At 39.0% G+C, this 23,669-nt stretch overlaps 1 protein-coding gene across 2 annotated transcripts; it reads left to right on the top strand.

Moving 5' to 3' along the window:
* Positions 1-43: 43 nt before the first annotated feature.
* Positions 44-22,960, top strand: LOC124255619 (cyclin-dependent kinase 10-like). 2 transcript variants are annotated; one of them, XM_046689517.1, is made up of 17 exons: positions 44-101; positions 345-524; positions 3,127-3,199; positions 4,218-4,289; positions 5,912-6,014; positions 6,757-6,838; positions 7,921-7,988; positions 8,818-8,870; positions 9,732-9,801; positions 10,923-10,982; positions 12,089-12,212; positions 12,711-12,760; positions 13,961-14,050; positions 15,608-15,660; positions 17,533-17,614; positions 21,687-21,744; positions 22,833-22,960. In XM_046689517.1, the coding sequence occupies exons 2-17, from the start codon at positions 426-428 to the stop codon at positions 22,851-22,853; spliced, it is 1,158 nt and encodes a 385-aa protein (XP_046545473.1). In that variant the 5' UTR covers positions 44-101; positions 345-425; the 3' UTR covers positions 22,854-22,960. The 2 variants fall into 2 exon arrangements, with proteins under 2 accessions (XP_046545473.1, XP_046545472.1); XM_046689516.1 differs by having other exon boundaries at positions 53-135.
* The last annotated feature ends 709 nt before the right edge of the window (positions 22,961-23,669 follow it).

The following is a 23,669-nucleotide window of genomic DNA, read 5'->3' as shown; positions in this document are numbered from 1 at the left end:
TATGATTCTCTGCATGTGAGTAAAGACAATGTAGTATTTGCCCGGATTTTAACTTTACAATCTCCTATCATAAAAGAGTTAGTAGTCTATGTACGATAAAGGTACTTTTACACTTACCAAAGTTGTTTAATATCGGTATGTGTCTGTTTATCAAATTACACTTGCAGTGACTATGTTCGTTTCAGGTTTCAGGTGCATCTTTTGGCTCAAGGTTCAAAAAGAAGCATTTTAACTGTATCGAAAGAAGCATTTTAATAACTGTATCGAGTAATGTGAAAATATTTTACTAACGTGACTTGTCTGAGTCAACCATATATTTATTCATTCTTTATATTTTCTGCAAGGGGAGAAATGTTTCAACGATGCCATGGAGTAATCTAGAAATCAAACAGACGAAAGTTAGGCCTAGATCTTCATGAGAAATCATGTCCGAAGGTTCATATAGAAGGAGCACGAGTCAAGAGAAGCCAGCCTTGTACTCCATCTTGACAGGAGAATGGATGGAGTTATCTGATGCTGCCAGGGTAAGCTCTAGAGGTGTGACGGAATATCAGTCTTCCATGGAACCTTATAAAAGCCACCCATTGGGTACCATCCCAGATAGCATTAAGACGTTGGGCCAACGGATGAATGCTATCTGGGATGGTATTATGATCTGAAATGGTTGGAGTTTCAGATGCTTCATCAACACTCAATGTTTGCAATAAAATATGTAATGACTGTTGGAAAGAATAAACAACTGGTATTTTCTCTAACCGGTGAAGATCAGTGTTAGAGTTGGTCTTCAGCAACCCATGTTTGTTGTATGCGATGACAAACGGGATAAGGTGGTCAGAGTTGCTGACGTGATTGACTATCAGTGGGGTATCATGACTTAAAGGGCCACTGATCCACAGCAATTTCCGTGGACTGGTTGTTGCTTTTGTTATTGTTTTTCTCCCATGTGTAACCGGATGATATCCAAGAATTCTTGACTGGTTCGTGACTTCTGCTGCGCTACCTGCAAGTGCAATTGATAGTATAAGCATAGATTGATCAACAAAGAGGAAATCTCTTTTACTCGATAATGTTTCCATCTTCATTAATTTGATAACAAATGAAAACATTTTGAAGTTTAACCATCTGCCAGTGGTGAAAAATGTTAGGACAGAAAAATAACGAAGTCAATGTACGTCTTTATATTTTGTCTTAGAATCCTAATTAGTTTATTATCATATTTGTATGCATTTTGAAACCTAATAAAATGCACACGATCTGCTTATACTTATTGTGAATTTATAACATGACTGTAATATATAGACATTTTACAGATTGCCAACGTTGATTATGTATTATTTCACACACACGCCCCAAATGCAACCTAGTATATGTTGTCTGTCTCACTACACTTCACAGCGAAAAAAATGATTCTGTATGATGCTACAACATAAAACAAAATGCAAATATTAAAATGAAAACAGACTAAAGTTACAGCAACAATGTCAGGCTATCCTACCTTGTTCGAGGAATATATCCATTAATATCCACATAAAGGAAAGACATGCCATTCACCTTCACCTGACAAAGAATCCTGCTCCATGTCATGTGTCTTGTAACAGTCTAATATGCGAAAAAGTGATATAACGTTGCAGATTTTTCACGTTGGTGTAGAGTAGAGTCTGGCAACTAATTGCATGATGTCCGCCATTCTTTAACGAAGTAATTTAGTTAGCCAATAATGAGTAATCAATCAATGTATTGGCAAATAATCCTTTGAAGGAAGGATGTTGTTTTTACAGAGGCACTCTACGACAGGGTGTATTCAGTATAGATTAGTAAATCTACATACATAAACACTACCTTTTGACAAATCCACTGTGCAAGATAAAGGCAAATAATCAATCAGCGTGTTATCGGTTATACCTTTGATCGATGTTTGTTTTTGAAACTCAGCTGATAATTCCTCTTGCTGCACTACCATGTGCATATTACATAAGATGTAATACATTAGCCACATCAGACCTCAATTTATAAAGATGAGTATTTACTCCAGACACGAGAAATGCCAAATGGGAACCTTTGTCGGGTAATCTGAGGGTGTTACCACTAATTATGCATGTTATAAATTCATTAACTGACCATCAAGTGAATGATGACAAATAATGTGTAGGTATACCACCAAACACGGGTTACAGAAAGGGATTAGTAATCGCTGTATTGCATACAATTTTGATAGATTGACAAAAAACTTATAGGCCGACACTGTTGTGAGGATACGAACGGAACTGCATTTTTGCGTAAGAAATACATATACGCATTTGCTGTATATACCTATTTACCTAACTAAATTTTAAGATTTTTCTAGCAATGGCAAGGTGGGGTTGTTTAGTTTACGGATTCAAATACATCAAATGTGTGTTTTTAATATCATAGCATAGGTAATAAACATCATATTTTTACATGACATGATGGAATATCGAGGTAAAAAGCACAGAATTAGGATCAAATTGGATCAGTCTTTATACCATCCAGGCATTAGAAAATCTGAAAATGTTTACATTGCTCGGATTCTTTATTACAGTCAAACAATAAGTACTGGGAATATTTTGAAATAACGGGCATCCACACTTCCAAATATCCCACTGTTTAGGTTGAAGAAATTCTGCCAAGGTGGACAGTAGTCCAGTCCCCGTGCCCGTCACGGTTGAGCGAGCAGGTACCGACCAGCCTGCAGCTTGGTTTCGTAATTATACTGTTGGCGAGAAACATATCTCTCTGGATAAGTGGCCCTTTAAGTGTAGTTTCATGTGAGATAGGCATATCTGGACACCACCCTACTATTAACTGTAGTAGATCTCGATACCTCAGTACTGTGGTAACATCACCAGAGGAATATAGACCAGTACATCACTCAGTCATTCAAATAATTTGTGGCATTTCATTTACATACGAGAGGTGGGGTAACCTAGTGGTTAAAGCGTGCGCTCGTCACGCCGAATACCCGGGCTTGATTCCCCGCATGGGTGCAATGTGTGAAGCCCATTTCTGGTGTCCCCCGCAGTGATATTGCTGGAATATTGCTAAAAGCGGCGTTAAAGTACATTCACTCACTCACTCATTAAATATGAACCTGTTCCTTTGTTTCAGCTTGGGAAGTCTCGACCTGTCACCGACTTTGAAAAGCTGAATCGTGTGGGAGAAGGCACCTATGGCATCGTTTGTATGTTTACAGAGTGTTCTCATTGTTATGACCGATGAATTAAATAAAAATATGTTGATGGTGAGGAAAACATTTTTGGCAAGTTTCAAAAGGACCCAGAATTCAGAATATACTTCATTATTGAACACAACTAATTAAGATCCAAAATACACATACAGTCAAATCCCAATGAGTCGAATGCCGGTGTCTCGAATATTATGCATAACTCGAAATACCTGTCGGTCCCAACCATTCCCTATTATAGCTGTCATCATTTGAATACCGGTTACACGAATTCGTCTCATAAATACACACGATGACTCGAGAAGAAAATTTGGTCCCATGAGATTCAAACCACAGCAATATTGTATACATAAGCTGAAGTCAGTCAATGAGAAGTTGATTGGTGTAGCAAACTGATCCAATTAACAAACCAGCGTGGCTCACACCTTTCCGCCATTGACAGTTGAGTTCAAAAGGCAGATTAGTGATTATACGGAAATCACTGTCTGTGCTAGTCAGACTGGAACTGATAAGGTGTCCCTATTAGTGATATGGAAATCATTAGGTAAACAAATGCTTAGGCGGAGGAATTAGGACTGGATCATCTTTTTTTCTACCCTCATAGACATACCTATGTCTCGAATACATCGATAAGTCGAATTTATTACTTGGTCCCCAGCGATTCGACTCATCGGGATTTGACTGTACATCTTTTGTAATGAGCAACATACTTTGTTTGAAATATGTAAGGCCAATGATTATTTACAATGCCACCTTAATCATTTGTTTCACTAACACCAGTGGTTGGGGTTTAGTTTTGTAATGGTGGAAAGCAAAAATTGATTTTGTTTTGATGTTTGCATTATCTCTGTATTATGTATATATATGTATGCCTATGCCTAAATTTCAGATTAAAGTTTCAGACCTCAGGTCAATAACCATACCCTGAAGTTCAAAACACAGAAGTTAGAATGTATAAAATTGTCTTTGCTTTTCTGTTCATTAATTTCTTCATTCCAACTTTTGTGGCACCCAGATCGGGCCAGAGATACTAGAAGTAACAGAATTGTGGCATTGAAGAAAATGAGAATGGAGAAAGAAAAAGATGGTAAGTATTTGCCAATCTTGTGCTCAAATCTATCTATCTATCTATCTATCTATCTATCTATCTATCTATCTATCTATCTATCTATCTATCTATCTATCTATCATAATAATTATAGTTCCATTTATATAGCGCTTTTCCACACATCAATGCACGCTCAAAGAGCTTTCTTTCTATCTGTCTGTTTGTCTATAAAAATATTTGTAGAGCTGTTGAAAAACTTGTTAAGGGTTCCTCTTGAGGAACATTGTATGCCTTTCCGAAGAAATAGGTCTTTAGATTTGCTTTGAACGCTGACAGTTCATGATGTGACCTCAGGCTGAATGGCAGACTGTTCCACAGAGTAGGTCTGGATATGTCAAAACATGTCTCCAGATGTTCTGCTTTTGTTTTTGCATCGAATGATTTTATACAGTATTGATGCATCTTATAAAAATATACTGAACCAATTCAAATACTTGTTCTGGACAATTTCTTGGGAAGCTGCAGGGTATAGTTGTATACAACATAAATAAATACAAAGTTAACAAATGCAATGTGAGGTTAATTATTTAAAAATAAATAAATAAAATCAATTAAAAAATATTTATTGCTGATACCTTTTTCGTTTTCTTAAAAATATGTATCTGGTTGTAATTTGTGCAAGTAAAATGTGTGCCATCAAATTGATCAAGAGGCACAGTATGTACATTCGTACAGAGTTGCGCTCCTTAGTTGTACCAGAATTTAATGATCATGGGTACACAGTTCAGATTCACATTACTAATGATCCTTAGTTTGTGGACCCATGAAGATCCGGGTTAGAATTGATCTCTGTCACATGTCATCTGATCCCAATTGCTTAGCTCAATGTTCATGCTGTTGATCACTGGATTGTCTGGTCCAGACTCGATTATTTACAGACCTCTGCCATATAGCTGGAATACTGCTGAGTGCGGCGTAAAACTAAACTCACTCACTCACTTGGTTTGTGAGCACCACACCTTGCTTGTGACTTTCACTTAGGTTTCCACCATCATTAATCCTCTCAATGCTGCTGTCAAACCCATTTGACAGAGCAGTAGCATAATGACATCCCTAAATATAACTTGCAATAACTATTTAGGCCAGACCAATTATATTTCTTGTTTTACAGATCCGCCGGTCGTATTTTTTCAAAATAAGAAAACAACTAAAAATTAATTTTGCCCTTTCAAAAAATAAAATCCTAATGTTTTTATTGACCAAAAATGTAAACTTACCTAAAAAATGTTTGGGTTGTTTTTTTACCCATATACGCTTCATAAATTGACAAAAGTAAAATGTTTTTAGTATTTAAAAGGAATATTACTTTGACTGGTGATTTAAAAAAAAAAAATCCCTCCTGCCTTTAGGTTTTCTGACGACAAATATCTGTAAAACAAGAAATAAAATTGGTCTGGCCTTACCAACTGTTTGAAATTACCCACCCTCTTTACAACGCCTAATGCTGAAATTAATGCAGTATTCTAAAGGTTAAACTGACATACTGTAAAATGTTGAAATACTGGTCAAAGCAGAAAATATTTAATACAGGTTAACCAGTACCGGTACTACATGGTGCAGGAAGTAGTTTTGTCCTGGTATAACAGTAGCTTCATTTTCAGGCATCCCAATCAGTGGTTTGAGAGAGATCAATATCCTGCTGAACCTACGACATGAGAACATTGTTGAGCTGAAGGAAGTGGTGGTCGGCAAGAGCCTTGACAGGTACTGAGTCACTACGTGATATTACAGTTGACTGGACACCCAGGTGTGATGGAAAGCATGTCCGGTTGTCATGACGTTGTGTTTGATGTGATGTCACATACTGGTCATGTCACATCTAATGGTTTTTGTACTTCATGGTTAGAATTTATCTACAGTTACCCATGCTTGTCATAAGAGGCTACTAATGGGATCGGGTGATTGATTGAAACATATCTTTGTAACCCATTTGCATATGTCAATGCTCATGCTGTTGATCACTGGTTTGTCTGGTCCAGACTGGATTATTTACAGACCGCTTCCATTTAGCATGAATATTGCTGAGTTCGGCATTAAACGGTTCTTAGATTCATGTATGTAAGACCATACCATAGCAATATTCCACTAGCAATGGACACCGGAAATGAGCTTGACACATTGTACCCATGTGGGGCATTATACACAAGGGGCGTTGGGGTAGTCTAGTGGTTAAAGCGTTGGCTCGTCACACTGAAGAACCGGGTTCGAATCCCCACATGGGTACAATGAGTGAAGCCCATTTCTGGTGTCCCCCGCCGTGATATTGCTGGAATATTGCTAAAAGCGGCGTAAAACCAAACTCAGTCAGTCATGATACACAAGCCTGTAGCGAAACAAGGAATGCTTTAACCACTAACCTCAGTCGGGCTACCCCATCGCCCCTTAAAGGACATGATGTTCCTTAGACCACATCTTTACTGGTGTTCTCTATCTGGCCATATTTCAGCATCTTCCTTGTGATGGAATACTGTGAACAAGACCTGGCTTCACTACTGGACAATATGGCTGCCCCATTCTCTGAATCCCAGGTATGTAACACCGTGTCGCCAGCAAGGCAGATCTGAACAAACTTTCTTACAACCTTGATTTTAGTCAGTCAGATTGTTCATCATTAAATCTGAATGAAATCAGAGTGAGTTTAGTTTTATGCCACACTCAGCAATATTCCAGCTACATGGCAGAGGTCTGTAAATAATTGAGTCTGGACCAGACAATCCAGTGATCAACAGCATGAGCATCGTTCTACGTAATTGGGATATGATGACATGTGTCAACCAAGTCAGCAAGTCTGACATACCGATCCCGTAAGTCGTCTCTTACGAATGAAATCAGATCTTTTATGGAGATGTCTTCTTGGATTGTCAGGTAAATTTTCAGTCAGTGTATAGGGTACTTAAATAAACATTTCAGAAGTTAGTTAAGAGGCGTTTATCATGTTTATTGGAGCAGGACTCTTAATACAGTGAATATGGCATATGTAAAGTTTGTTTTGGGGTGAGTTATCTATCCCGTATGTTTATTGCTCCATCCTTTTTCAGGTATAGGGAGCTTATGGATATTACAGATTGATCTAGAAACTTGCTTGTTTGGCCAGGGCACTACAGCTTGTTCAGCTTGACCTGATCAAGTGAATACTAATGCATTGCATGACCGTGTCACAACTGGTTGGGTCTATTATTGTGAAGGGGTGCATTGATTGCCAACATGTCCGAACAGTCGAGACAAGGTCGCCGTTTGACGCCTCAGTGTCGAGAAATCGTCAGCAATGTCCTAACTTTCTTTTAAAAAGACGCTTTATTGTTTCCGATTCGAGCTTTTAAGCAGCGAGCAGCAACATTAATAACATTCTTTGCTCCCCTATTTAATGAAGTTAACTTGACCTGCCGTTTGTGCCATTTGACCTCCCGGGTCATGCATATGTAGAGTAGCTCAGGTCAAGCTGAACAAGCTGTAAATACAGTGACTATTTCTTTGAGTGGCATATTTAGAAGTTGGTGTATCACCTGAATAAAGAAGTTGTTCATCCATAAAGTTTGTCCGTATCAGTGACTATTGTATATGTTTGGTTTGCCTTTGGATAAGTTCTATTTATGGCAATGTTATTTTCCAGGTGAAGTGCATCATTATTCAAGTGTTCAAGGCTTTGAGGTATCTTCATGAAAACTTCATTATTCACAGGTAAGCAAAAACTCTCAACCACCCATGGGGAGTTTGGGTTACAATGGGCCCAGCAGTCTGTGCTGGTTGTTGTAGGAGACTGGGTTGTGTGATCAGACATGGCTATATGGTGGTCAGAGTCCCTGATGGCGTGAATAAATTCTCATATATAATATTTGAAAGGCTTGGTGCCGTTTTAAAGAGCAACCTCATGACAGTTGTAAGTGTATGTTAATCATCTCAGGGGTGGAAATAACTTTAAAATTGCTAGTGTACTCCGGTACAGTGGCACATGTAAAATCACTTGCCCTGATAATTTTTCCACTATACCGGCCTATTTTCTTGTTGATTTATTAAATAAACAGCATAATTAACATTGGAAAGTCAACTGGACACTGGTACAGCACGATATGCAAATTTGCTTGCCCAACAGAAAAAACACTGGACTCGGACGTCGGGCAATGGGTTATTTCCACCCCTGCATCTTAGCTCTAAGATCGCTTTGTATAATGACATCCTGGTCTAAATTGTATTATTGGTCATCTGCTTTCAAAATATTTTGATTATCGTCTAGGGAGGGAGGGAGAGAGAGAAAGATAAAGGGACGGTGGGAGGAAGCGAGGAAGGAGGATTACAGAAGCACTCACACTTCAGGGAAAGCCTTGTGTCAATATATGAAAGTTGTTATTTATGTATAACAGTTGAATTTTCCATTGCATCATGTAACTTGACTACTGTCTAAAGCAGTGCTATACTCATCTCACTCACTCACCCTGGGGACTTCATTCATCAGTTACCAGAGTCGGTACTGTCCATGTTGATGCAGCTGATGTAGACTTGTGTGTTACAGGGATCTGAAAGTATCCAATCTACTGATGACAGATAAAGGATGCCTCAAAGTTGGTAAGTCAGGAAATATCTCCATCTTCATGATGTACATGTTTGTTTGTTTGTTGTTTAATGCCGCACTCAGCAATATCCCAGCTATATGGCAGCAGTATGTAAATAATTGAGTCTGGACCAGACAATCCAGTGATCAACAGCATGAGCATTAATCTGCACAATTCGGATACCATGGCATGTGTGAACCAAGTCAGCGAGCCTGACCACCCGATCCCGTCAATCACCTATTATGACAAGCAGGGGTTACTGAAGACGATTCTTACCCAGATCTTCACAGGTCTCTCATGTTGATATACAGTCGAACCCCGTTTATCCGGACATTTTGGTTACACTCGGAAATCGTCCGGATAGTGAGGCGTCCAGATCTTTCCGTCCGGATAACTGGATCATTTTTAAATGGAAATCTATGGGAATGGTTTGAAACTTCTCCGTGCGGGTCCGGAAGCGCAGGGTCCGGCTAAGTGAGTACAATTAATGAAGGCAAGTTTCGTTTCACCTAAAAATCGTCCGGAAGGCGGGGTTTCCGGATATAGGGGGTCTGAGTAAACGGGGTTCGACTGTATGCAGATGGACACTGACAGCTATTCAATGCAGGGTCGGATACAGAAGGTCACCATGGCGATGTCGTCACAGACTCCCTGATAACCCTCCAGGATGTTTTACTTCTGAACTAAATGATCAAAGCCACTTCGGTGTCGCTTGCCATCTTGGTTTTCTCACACTGCTCAGCAATCTGTTTTTTTCCTCAAGTTCTGAAGTCTTTGCTTTGTTTACCAGATGGATGTTGTATTGTCAATATTAAATACTATTGGTGGTATATTATATGACCAATTTACTAATATCATTTTCTTTCTGTTTCAGCTGATTTTGGTCTGGCAAGGAAACACAGCCTCCCTGTGAGACCCATGACCCCCAGGGTTGTGACTCTGTGGTATGTAGTGTCAGACTGGACTCATCCTCGATAGTCTAGGGTATCATGTTGCCATTGAATTATGATAAATACCCTGGACCCATTCAGCACTATACCTTGGTTTAAAAAATGTCATCTCTATATTCGTTTTATAGCTAACCTAGCATGATATGTCTTGTGGTCATGCTCGTTCAGTCAACTTTTCTGACAACTAACTCTATTTCTAGTTTGGATGCATTTACATTTCCTCAATCAGATTCAACATACTGCTGTATAATTTTCTCAGTATTTCAACTCATCATAGACGTAGAGCTTGTATAGTGGTTCTTATCTGCTGTTACCATGGTTATGTAGTATTCTAGCTGAATGTAAGTTATATCAAATTTGGGTTTTGCATAATCCCTGATGAAAAGGTTCAAAATTTGGTTGAATTAGAGATCAAAGGTCACATAATTCCAACACTTACATCAGTTTGCCTCAAATTGGAAACTTTGTTGTTTTTTATATTAATATGGCTGTAGAGTTATATTTTGGGGTCATATTTCCTTGTGGTCTGCACAGTATGAAATCACTGAGTTATCTCCCTTTGTGCTCAAATCACTATTGCTTTTGTTTTTGCTGCTTGAGATTTGTTAGTATCCTTTGATTCTTTGGATTCTGTGTTGTATATATGTATATGATACTATGTAATAATATTTTGATGTAATTACACTGTGGAGCAGTTTGTGTGTTGGGGTGAAAAAGAGTTGGTGTGTTTTCGTCATATAAGCAAAATATTCTCAAGCACGACGTTAAACCCAATTTCACCTCACCTCACCATCTCAATGGCCAATTGTCAGTTTGCTGCAAAAAATGCACAAAACTGCTGATATGGTGTTGAAAAATATTCACTCACTCAATCACTCATATTGCTTGTAATTGATTGTATATTGTATTTGATTGTATATTGTACTTATATGTAGCTCTTTGAGCATGCTCTGGATGGACTATGGCGCACAAGAAATATCCATTTATTATAATTATAAATAGATGTAGAATAAATGTGTTGACTATTGTGGTGTGTGTGTGATAATTTCTACGACTTAACTTGTTACTTTGCAACAATATATCTTGGCATTTACCATCAGGTCGTTTGTCACCAGGTACCGAGGACCGGAGTTGCTGTTGGGGTCACAGATTCACACATCGGCTATCGACATGTGGTGAGTAACCCTCCCCCAAAACCCCATTTCTGATATGTAACATCCAACTTTAAAAAGTGTGCGAAATTTACACTGTGGTCCCTGGCTAGTAAAAACTCATCAGAACCACTAAATGGTAAGTTTGGTGTGGTCCTTATGGCCAGTGAATTTTGTATGATAGTTCAGTAAATCTATGAATGTTATTTTGAACAGACAGGACCACTAATTATTGTCTACTCACTGGTCCTGTGGTCTAGTGGGAAGTTTTGAAAGGTTTCTTTCCCTGCTAAATGTATGTCACTGTGACCTGATGGGGTGGATTGGTGTTCATTCTATCAACCTCTGGTTTAGCTGGCATGGAGTCAGTCAGAGTAATGATAAATGCATGACTATTGTTATTGTATATCTGGAATTATTTGTCATTATGAATGGGTGAGTGAGTTTAATGTTTTCCCTGCTTTTGGGCAATATTCCAGCAATATCACGGCGGGGAACACCAGAAATGAGCCTCACACATTGTACCCATCTGGGGCATTGAACCCATGTCTTTGGTGTATTGAGCAAATGCTTCAACCATTAGGCTACCCCCTCAAACAACTCTTTGGAATACAAACAGAACACTGTGTGTAGAAAAGCCAAGCAAGATGTTTTATTATCAATCTAAGTTGTGCTCGTAAAAATACTGTCAATATGATGTCATGGCTTTGGTGTTGATAAAGTTGACATCACATGACATGAAATTAACTAATAAGCTTGATGTTCATGCATTCACAGTTACACAAATTGTTACTTGTTGCATATCTGAAGTTTGTTTGTTATTATTCTCTTAAATCCGATCCCATCAAACAGTACAACCCAAACTGGACAATTAGAATCCAAGATTTTTTTCCCATCTGATTCTACCGGGTACCCACTAACTGCAGGGTGAACAGAGGGTGAACGGTCCAGACAATGTCACTTGGCTTGGCAGACCAGAGGAGTCATACAAGGAGAGGCATCATCAACTCATTGACTCATTAACTGACTTGTGACCTTTGAATTATTTGGCTAAGCACGTGACAGGTCTGATGAATCATTTTCATTTATCTGTTTTACTGATCTAAATATTTCCACATGTTTCTGTGTAGGTCTGCCGGGTGTATATTTGGGGAGTTGCTGGCCCACCGACCTCTACTTCCTGGGAGATCAGAGATCCAGCAGATTGACCTCATTGTGGAGATGTTCGGTACACCCACAGACGCAATCTGGCCTGTGAGTAGAATTAATAACACTGATAGCTTGATATCGGTGTAAGAATCAACGCCAATACATTGCAGTAAACAAGAAACTTGCAATAAACGAGTTGTTATCAATAAAGTCGTATGCTTTATTACAGATAAAGTTCAATCACTTTTTCATCATGTTCAATCTCTGTCAGGTCAAAGTCCAGGGGCGGAGGGGTAGCCTAATGGTTAAAGCGTTCGAATCCCCACATAGGTACAATCTGTGAAGCCCATTTCTGGTGTCCCCCGCCATGATGTTGCTGGAATATTGCTAAAAGCGTCATAAAACCAAACTCAGTCAGTCAGTCAGTCAAAGTCCATTTCATTGTGGCCACAAGACATCAACTTAGTTGGTCTCAAATTTGAGGTTCAAGGTCAAGAATTATTTGTCTATTTACCAATATTCAGAGAGCATTTAAGGAAATTATGCAGTGCAGAATTATGACATTTTTTATGCATTAAAACTAATCTTCTTCTTTTTTTTCAGGGATTTTCAGAATTGCCAGCTTTGGAAAATATTACACTACGAAAACAACCGTAAGTGTTGGAAAAAGTAGATAAATTTTGGAAAAAATTGTTCTTTTATCTTTCACCTGATGCTATATTTATATAGCGCACATACCCACGTAACTAGTACATTCTCAAGGCGCTGGTATTTCCCTCAATCATTGGATGTCAATCTCAACGGCACATCGTATTATCAATCTCAACTCGCCAGGGAGCATACAACTCTTGCAGCCACTAGGCGCACCGAGTTTTAAGGCTTTCGCATCCTAGCAAGGTAAGGATGACAGCTGGGTGGGCTGGGACACATAGTCACAGTACTTTGTCCAAGTTTACTGCACGTTGCTGTACCCGCAACCAGGTGTTTGCAAGTATACATGTGGCCACCATCTGGTCATATACCAACGGATACGTGGGTTCTTTTAAGTGCACAGGGTTGTGTACTGTACACTAGGGGTTGTGACAACACTGAAAGAGTCTGCACACAAAGTTGACTCCAAGGTTTTTTACACCCAGTCACAAGTAGGCTTGATCCTGACACCTCAAGCTTGTTGGGTCACTAGCCTGGCACTTTAGCCAGCTCGCCCACCACGCCCCCGATCTATCAATTATCTTGTCTGGACCAGACATTCCAGTGACTACAAAGCAATTGGGATACAATTTACGCATCAACCAGGTGAGCGAGCCTGACCACCCGATCCTGTTATTGGCCTGTTGCAACAAACATCGGTTGCTGAAGATCAATTCTAACCCGGATCTTCACAGGGTTAATTACCAAGCCTGAAGGACTGACTCTTTAAACAAAAATGTAGTATCATTACGAATTTGCAGCCAAAGTATTTTATGTTGTAATAAGGACTGGTTTAGAAGCAAATACACACTCAGAAATCATAAATATCTCAACAAGTCACAGAAACTCTGACATTTGTTTCTTATGAGACACAGACTGAAAAAAAAAACATTTGTAAATATGTCATCATTGTAGAAAATTGTATATGAAATAAATTGTCATATTACACATATCCTGTCACGTCTTAACATATTGGCAGTTATTATGGTGGGAGACTAGGTTATTTGCAGGTCGTTGTAACCCGACTCCATATTTATGCTCTTAATATTAACCACTAGTTTGTCTTGTCCAGGCTTGGTTTTTTACAGGCCACAGCATTTAGCTTATATTAGTGTTGGTTAAACAATGAACAACAAATCTCTACGAGACCATACTGATTTCAGGTACAACAATCTGCGACACACATTCCCCTGGCTGTCCGACTCTGGCATCAGACTACTCAACTTTCTGTTCATGTTTGACCCAGCCAAGAGGTAAGTCTTCAGTATGCTTGCTTTAGGAGACCTACCGTACCCTTTTGTTTCCAGACAAATCCAACTCCTGTGTATCTATACAATATAAGCTTTAAACTTGAATCATGTTTACCACAATATTGCCGAGGATGTGTGACTTGACACTAGATAGTTACTGGACTCTGTCTACTCATGAGTTCTGGGGAATCACGGTCACGATTTGTGTAGGTCCTGTTTTAGGCAGGACGGTGGGGCCTTAGGAATACATGTGGCCCTCCACGATATTAGATAATTGATATATGAGAAATGAAATACTGGTATATCTCAAATTTGGAAAAGAAAATATATGGACCTGAAATTGAACTAGTTTTGTTTAGTAGATCTGGCTACTCAATTAATAGTCACTTGTCTCAGATTTAGATGGAGGGTTTATGGATATAGTCGGGCACCGTTGTCTCGATATTCATGTATTCATGGGACCAAGAAAAAATATCATGTTATCCGAACTTCGAGACTTCCCACCAGGGCATATCATCACACATCACTAAGGAGAAAACAAAACACTTCTCAGTATGTTTTGATTCGAAACTATAATCTGTCATCAGTAGTGTTTTGCCGTACCAGTGAGTACTTCCTAATTAATTCCTTCTTAATTAATCCTAATTAAATAACAAACAAGTGACACCTTCAACTCAATTAGCCCTAATTAGTTTACACTACCGCATCCCTTTGATTCATGCCGCACCATGTGTAAACATGTGGAAACAACCTCAGTTCAGTGGGGTACTTGTCCATGAAAGGTACTGTATATGACCGACTATAAGTCGAATGTGACTATAAGTCGGGCCCCTTTCTCAACCCTCTAAATATCAAGTTTCTTTGCAAATATCAAGTTAAAAGGGTAATTTTGCTTGTTGGAACCATGAAATTATATCGAGATATCCGAAATATCGATACATCCGTATCGAGTTAAAAGAGCTTGAATAATGATAAATTATGAAGGATTTTGTCGGGACCGAGATGTTATATCGAGACAACCGAGATATCGAGTTATCAGAGTTCGACACAGTGGTGCTCGATATAATTGTTTACATTGAGGAGGATTAGTGATAAAATATCAAGCCGTAGACAATCTGTTTCATCAAAACCTTACCCTCGTACATATTGTGATTACTGTAGTATAGAAGGAATATATTCACATTAATATCTGGTGAGTGTTTGTCTTGATACGAACATTGGACATAGCTGGTATCTTGATATAGGTGCACAAAGCAGTTTCAAATAATTTGGCTCCATGACATTTGGTAACATGGCAGAGTCGCGGTGGCTGAGTGGGTTAGGCGGCTGACTTTGTGGGCTGGCGATTAGGTGCCTGACTTTGAAGGTGTGGGTTAGAATCCCGGATGGGACTCAACCCAACAAAAGTACTAGAATCTGTACTCTACTAAGAAAGTGTAATCCCAAATATAACATGCGTTACATTTGACCACTTTCTAAATGGCATTGTGTAATCATGGCAGAGTCCAGATGAATCACATTTCGCTTAATAATGTAGTTACATATTATTGCTACTTCCAGGGCCACTGCCGAAGACTGCCTTGACAGCTCCTACTTCAAGGAACAACCACATCGTATGTATTTTTGTGGAATCTCTCGGGAGTGTCTTCTAATCTTAAACGACCCATGAAGATCCGGGGTAGAATAGGTCTTCAGCAACCCATGCTTGCCACAAAAGGCGACTATGCTTGTCGTAAGAGGCGACTAATGGGAACGGTGGTCAGACTCGCTGACTTGGTTGACACGTCATCAGTTCCCAATTGCGCAGATCGATGCTCATGCTGTAGATCACTGGATTGACTGGTCCAGACTCGATTATTTACAGACCGCCGCCATATAGCTGGAATATTGCTGAGTGTGGCGTAAAACTAAACTCACTCACTCTAATCTTAAACATATCAAGCATCAGAATTTTGTTATTGACGAGTGTTGATAAATGTGATGCCTTAAGACTCGAGAAAGAGATTGTCTGTATCATCCCAAATCATCTTGTTCACTTTGTTAGCAGTAGGCTGTCACGATTCTCTCCTGTACCGTAATTCAAACCATAAACTTTCATGAATTCAATTCGTTATTCATGATCACTAGAGTCAGATATGCAAGACCTTTTTTGATAAAAGGAGGTATTTTTCGTTGAATTTGAGTGTTAGTTATTATATGCAATATTTCCGGGCCAAGCACCATAATTGATAAACTACCACTGTTAACAAACATGTGAAAATATTAATTTTGATCTTGTTTCACTGAATATAATAAAAAATATACTGAAAGGCAAAAGAAACGTCGTAATATTGGAAATGACATTTAAGTGAGTTTAGTTTTACGCCGCACTCAGCAATATTCCAGCTTGATGGCGGCGGTCTGCAAATACAATCCAGTGATCAACAGCATGAGCATCGATCTGCGCAATTGGGATACGATGACATGTTTCAACCAAGTCAGCGAGCCTGACCACCAGATCCCGTTAGTCGCCTCTTACGACAAGCATAGTCGCCTTTTGTGGCAAGCATGGGTTGCTGAAGACCTATTCTACCCCGGATCTTCATGGGTCAATGACATTTAAGTATCAATGGAGTATTTGAACCTATATTTTTTTTAAACTATACACCGGAAGTCAAGTTTGAGGAAAACAAGAATCGTGGTCGTATAGCCTGTTTTGCCCATTAAGGTATTGTTTAGGTATAGCTGCTGTGTTCAGAAAACAAGTGAACGATTGCCATTCAAACCGGTAGTTTATGCCTGAATGCATGCATGATGCACGTGCATCTCGATTTCAATGTTGTGTTTTTGCAAACTCTTCCCTTTCCACAAACAAAAACATTTCTAACCTCAATCTCAAACAATACTTTATTGGGCAAAACAGGCTATATGACCACGATTCATGTTTTCCTCAAACTTGACTTCCGTTGTATATCTAAAAAAAAATAGGTTCAAATACTCCATTGATACTTAATGTATTTTCAATTATTACGATGTTTCTTTTGCCTTTCAGTATATATGAACTGCTAAGTTGTTATTTTATTTCTTTCCCAATCTTCGTATCTGTTACCCAATATTCATAATTCAAAACTCAACTCAAGAAGTGGATTTCTTGCAGTCCAAGTAAACAACAATAACTAGTTTCTTCACCTTCAAAAGTACACCTAATTGCCTGTCCAGATGTAAGCAGTGTACGAAATAAGGCCCGTCCGACCACCCGAGACGGGCTAGATTTCCGACGGATGGTCTAGATTTACACAGCTAACCAGTCTGATGGTCTGGTAAATTTTTTTAGATGTTCTATACATCTGAGTAAATTCACCATATCTTGGTGTCTGGTCTGGTTAAATTCATTTCGCACTGGTAACATTTTGAAGTTACCAGCCCTGATGTCTGGCTGGGTTTTTGGCTTATTTCATACACTGATGTAAGTGATGTCATTTGATATTTTCATCGTCTGTTTGAAGCGTGCGACCCCGAGTTCATGCCATCCTTCCCCCATCATCGCCTCAAGAGGAAAACCACACAAGACGCATCGAAGGATGACCAGTAAGTAGCCCAGCGTCAGACTCGTGAGAGTACTACATGTGTTGGAAGAGAGTGAGTAAGTGAGTTAAAATTTAAAGTCACATCGGCAATATTTCAGCCATATCGTGACTAAAACTAGTTCTAAATTAATAATACATACAGATAATATATAAAACCCTGTCAACGAAGAACAGTAAAACCACTAGATTATCACAAAATGAGTTAAAACTAGCTAGCATTTAACTTTAAAAGTAGAAAACTATTTTTGGGCAATACAATGTAAAAATGGGCCAGTAATCGCCAACAACTGAAGGTAGATCACCATACTAGGGACCATGAGGACTTACAGTGCCTTTGCTACCTGCATGGACCCTAGCTGGATTTACACCATCCCTTCAGCCATTGGCATTATACTGAGATTTAGCCATACATTAAAAACACAAAAATACTACGATTAAAAACCTGGTACACTTAAATTGACTAAATGTTTTGGGACTTACGTACCCTCTGTTGGAAGAGAAATGGTATCATCGGATTACATGTTTACAGAAGTCATACATTTTCAGACGGTAGTACGGTGGAAACTGTCTAAACCTGCACTCGTCGGGTCTGAAGAAATAATCCAGCGTGCTGGATTGTAGAGCTGACACGGTTACCTATGACTAGAACTGAACCAGTTTTGTCACTCTCATCTATACATCTATGCATAAAATAAGCACCACCCTGTATTTTTACCAATTAATTTTTGTCTGAAATGAAATTCTAAGCTCTTTCCAAAAAATAACCTTTGATAGAGCAAGCATTTAAAGGTCACATGCAACGTAAAACACAACTTTGCAGATTCTGATACCTTTCGGTATGGACTTACCGAAACAAAGCGTCAAAAATGCAAATTCAACTTATAAAGTTGAAAAATAACGCAATGAAAAAAAATGCGCGAAATCGGAGTTCAAACATTTCACTAATTTTCCCCAGACTTTTCTGGGGAATACGGGTTTCAACAGCTGGGCTGCGCTCATAGCACGTGCGCAGTGAAATAGGTTCGCGCAACTTGGAAGCGGGCTGTCTGGTGAATACTAGGTGGAGGCTTTGGTGTGAGCTATTTTCATAATGTTTTGTTGATATCTCACAGGCGCTGAGCTTTTGTATGTTATGACAGTAAATAAACTGTTTATATAATTTCATTTGTCTATTTCACCACACGTTCTTCTTACCGAGTCACTTTCTCAGTTCGATACTTAAAAGCAATGTCATTATTTAGAGTTGACACAATTTCTAACTGTGATATAGATATGTCGCTGTCACAGACAAAACTCAATGTCTTGTTTTATTGACACCTGTGTGTCAGCCTGCCTGTCTGCTAATGACAATATTCAATACACAACTGCGATCACTGACCACATGCAATTTGAACTTAACACCAATCAGGCTATACACCATAAACAAAACGCATTGATTTATGGCCCGAGTTCGGTTTCTGTCACATTATGTAATTACACAGACAGGCAGGTGTGATACTTGAACACATGACATGTTATGATGTCTGTTGATTGCAAAATGTTATACACAAAAAAATGAGCATGTACAATGTATTTACAAAACCCAACTTTCTATATATACACACACAATGAGCCGTGAAGGAGGCATCTGCAAATGAACCAGCCGTTACACTTGAGTGCACACCCACCCGCTCTGACTGGGTTCGGAATCCCGGCTGCTTCGTTTCGAGGGAGGTAAACCCAAGTACACAATATTGCACTTTTGATTTGCGATTATACGCTTATAATTTTGTTTATTTGTTTTTTCATAATCAGCAATGCATATTATATGTCATGAAGAAGTGATAATTGTGTTTTAATTATGTTTGATTTTTGGGTTGCATGTGACCTTTAACATTTCAAAAAATGAAAGCATCATTGAAATTACCATGTATTTTAATTAGGATAATTTCCTATATTTTAAACAGGTGTTTTTCTGTCCTAAAACAAGTTACCTTATTTTGAAAAGTGAAAGTAATAATTGATTGTTGTGTGGCCTATAAATTCGTTATTATTTATTGTGAATGGATGAAAGTTTGTAAACTAAGATTCAGGAAAAGTTACAGTCAAACTAAAAAAAGAACATTTTTAAAATGCAGTAAATTTTGCTTTACAAACAAAACAGATTTTAGCTGCAATTATCAGTATCCGGCAAGGGGAAGTATTTATTCATTACAATAAACTCAAAATCATAAAAAAATTATTCCAAAATCTTATTAATGTGGCCTTTTTCAGTTTTTGTCAATTAGCAATCGGAATTGGTGGAAAAAGGTCTGAAACTTTGACATTCAGGTTCTTCCTGATTATGCATAATTCAAGCTTACTTGATGTGTAAATGTCATCTTGGTATATAACAGAATTCTTATTTTTAGTCAAAACTTGTGTAGTTTGAGCAGGAGAGGAATTGTTATTTTGGGTAAAAATTCAGTCCCATCACATTTTCATCAACATACTCTTTCATTAAGAATAGAAAAGGTTATGGTATTTGTAAAACTGTCAGTGGATAAAGCTGTAGCATTACATCTTATTTTCAAAATAGGACGGTGCTTAATTAATGCACGGGCGTATATAATGTATCATGTGTTCTCTCAATTACTGCACATATTGACAATAAAAGACAAAGATTTGAGCTAATAGGTGAGGTGAGGTGAGGTGTAATTGGGATTATCGTCGTGCTTAAGAATATTTTGCTCATATGACGACGTGCATGCGTGTGTATGTGTATGTGCGGCTGCTTGTACTAGCCCAGACTGAAGCTGGTTTTATAGTGCTAGCCCACTGAGATACCATGCCGCAGTGAAGCATGAATACCCCACTCAGACACATTATACTGACTCCGAGCCGACCAGTCCTTGTTGTACCCATTAATGCCGAGCGCCAGGCAGGGGCCAACAAGTACCATAGTTTAACGTCTTTTGGTATGACGCGGTCGGGGATCGAACCCGTGACCTTCCGCTCTCCAGGCGGACGCTCTAACCACTACACCACGGAGGCGGTTAACATGTACAAGTATACCCTACTGAACTAATATTAAATTATCTTTGTCGGCAACCATGTAGTTTCAATGTAGGATTAATTGGCGACAATACACATCAGTCAGACTCCTCGCCACGACAGCACTGATTACTGTATAAACACATATTCGGGTGGCACATTTCATGCCGAGATCCGGAATTGACAGCTGCCGGGTTGCAGAGCTTTTATATGGTGATAAATGTACTAGTATTGGAGAGACTGAGATTTTATGCCGGTGTTGACAAGTTGCCGCATTAGACAGCTGCTGGGTTTGACAGTTTCCACTGTAGTTACTTGCACTATATCGAGACAAGCGGAATGGATTTCCACATCGATTATAATTTACCTGGTGTGAATCCATAATTAGCTGAATATTAGATGTCTCTGAACCCACTGGGTTTACAAATCTTAAATATATTTTGTAAAATCCAGGCAATTGTCTCTGAATTCCTTTTACACTAGTATATTTTCGAACATGGCTGTCATCTTTAGGTGGTCAATTATATTTTTAGTGTCTGTTACAGTTTGTTTTTGTGTTATCCATTTCACCAAGCGGAGCCGCCTCTGTTGTGTAGTGGTTAGAGCGTCCGCCCGGAGAGCGGAAGGTCGCGGGTTCGATCCCCGACCGCGTCATACCAAAAGACGTTAAAATATGGTACTTGTTGGTCCCTGCCTGGCTCTCGGCATTATGGGTACAACAAGGACTGGTCGGCTCGGAGTCAGTATAATGTGTCTGAGTGGGGTATTCATGCTTCACTGCGGCATGGTATCTCAGTGGGCTAGCACTATAAAACCAGCTTCAGTCTGGGCTAGTACAAGCAGCCGCACATACACATACACACACATGCACGTCGTCATATGAGCAAAATATTCTCAAGCACGACGTAAAAACCCAATTTCACCTCACCTCACCTCACCTCACCAAGCGGAATGGCATGTCTTTAAAATGTGATGGGTTTTTTTTTCAGGTGAGTTGATTTTGAGATAAATGTTTCCGACTGCATTCAAAAGAATGACTACTTACATGCTTGTGATTTCAGGAAAACAAAATCAGATTCCTTCAAAGACTTTGGGAGCAGCTCTGGTCTAAATTTGTCAGTAAGTACACTTTGTTTGAAACAAAATAAGAAGAAGTCAGTTTTGTGAAGTTAATTTGTCAAACAGTAAAATACATTTCTTAATGAATTCAAAGGGACCTCTAAGTGTAGCCAAACCTGTAGTTCATTATAAGCATTTTCAATAAACATACATTAACTGTTCCCTCCCCAAATTTAGGAAGTTTTATCCGTCGTATTATATAGCATTATCGTTATAAACAGTCTACTTTAGTATGATGTATTCAATTTCATGATATAGCCACAGTTGAAATAGATGTATAAAATGACAACCTTCGATTATCATCTTACCATAAGGAAATAATTGCAAGGCGAAAAGGGCCAGTATTGAAGGGTTGGCTTACCCGTCAGAAAGTGAGGTGACAGTGTTATTTGTAGACAAGTTTAGGTTTTTCATGCTCCCTCAAATATAACACCCTGAAGCGGCCTAGATGGCTCATTAGTACAGGGAGCTGGAAATTGAAGTGCTGAGTTCAAATCCTTGATTGGCCCTAATCATATTTCTAGGTTTGTCTGTACCAAGACCATCCTTAATGGTTTCGCCGAAATGGGAAATTTCTTTCATGTCACTTGATGCTTTACTGATAACTGACAACTGCCATCGTGAAACATAAGAATGTTGTTCAAACCCAGTGGGATCATAAGAATATTGTTCAACTATTGTTCAAGAGTTGTTTTCCTTGGGCATACCAGAATTCAGTGATAGCATGTTCAGATCCTGGTTTCTACATTTGCCAGCTCTATAAGCATACAGCTAAGACTGTCTGAGTTTGGTTTTACGCCGCTTTTAGCAATATTCCAGCAACATCACGGCAGGAGACACCAGAAATGGGCTTCACACATTGTACCCATGTGGGGATTCGAACCCGGGTCTTCGGCATGCTGAGCCAACACTTTAACCACTAGGCTACCGCACCGCCCTCTACAGCTAAGACCTGCATCAAATACTTTTGTGTTTCCTCCCAAATTAAACTGACACAATGACACAAGTGGAATGCCATTAAAGTTGACATCATACTCTCTTCATGTGGTAATGTGTTGTGTCTACGATATCTTCTTACGTTTAAACAGGCAAAGAAGAAGCGAGTGTAGCAGAACAGGAAGATGGAGTTGGACTCCTCATGATGTTGCCTTGAACAGACCAAGTCATTTTGTATCATCCTCATTTAATGATGTAAATAAATATCATCCACACATTTCTCAATTCCTTTAGTTCTTGGAGTGAGCAAGGGAGTATGTTTAGTTAAGCCACTTTTACCAATATTCCAGCAATATTACAGCTCGGGATACCAGAAATATCCCATGTAGGAATTGAACCCTGGGCCTAGATTTTCGAAGCTCTCTTAGCTCTAAGAGAGTCGTAAGTACCATACATTAACAATAACTTACGACTATCTTAGCGCTAAGAGAGCTTCGAAAATCTAGGCCCTGGTCTTCAGCTTGATAAGAGCACAAGGCTACCAGTTTGTTTTAACTTCCTGTAACATAACTCACTGTATTTTAAAGATATGAAGTCAGATGTTTGTTGCACAAAACAGAAACATCCTTGTTACACATCCCTCTTCTGAGCAGATGCTTTCTTTGGAAACTGTGAGAAGTTCCCTTGAGTTCAAGCAGCAGCATACCCAGATCCATTAACTTGTAATGAACAGTCTGCAGAAGGTTTCAAAGAAATATTTTGATTTAATAAATGAATTTCCTGGTTTGGAAAAGACACATTCAGCTTTAAAGTGTTTAATTGGCCTGTTTTTCTGAAAAACAAACAAAATATAGACAGGATTTTCAGAAAGATCTGCAACTGAAAAGGAGTTTGGACATTTAGGGGCGAGTTGGCTCTGAGCCAGTTGATCTTTTTTCCAAAGGAGGAAAGAGAAAGACTGATGAGGACGTCTTTTCTGGCTGCCACTC

The sequence above is a fragment of the Haliotis rubra genome, unplaced genomic scaffold, assembly GCF_003918875.1.
Source record: "Haliotis rubra isolate DU_JTF1 unplaced genomic scaffold, ASM391887v1 Scf603, whole genome shotgun sequence".
In the NCBI taxonomy this organism is placed as follows: Eukaryota; Metazoa; Mollusca; class Gastropoda; order Lepetellida; family Haliotidae; genus Haliotis; species Haliotis rubra.
Note: the sequence above shows the minus strand (reverse complement) of the source record. Positions and strands in the feature narration are given on the sequence as shown.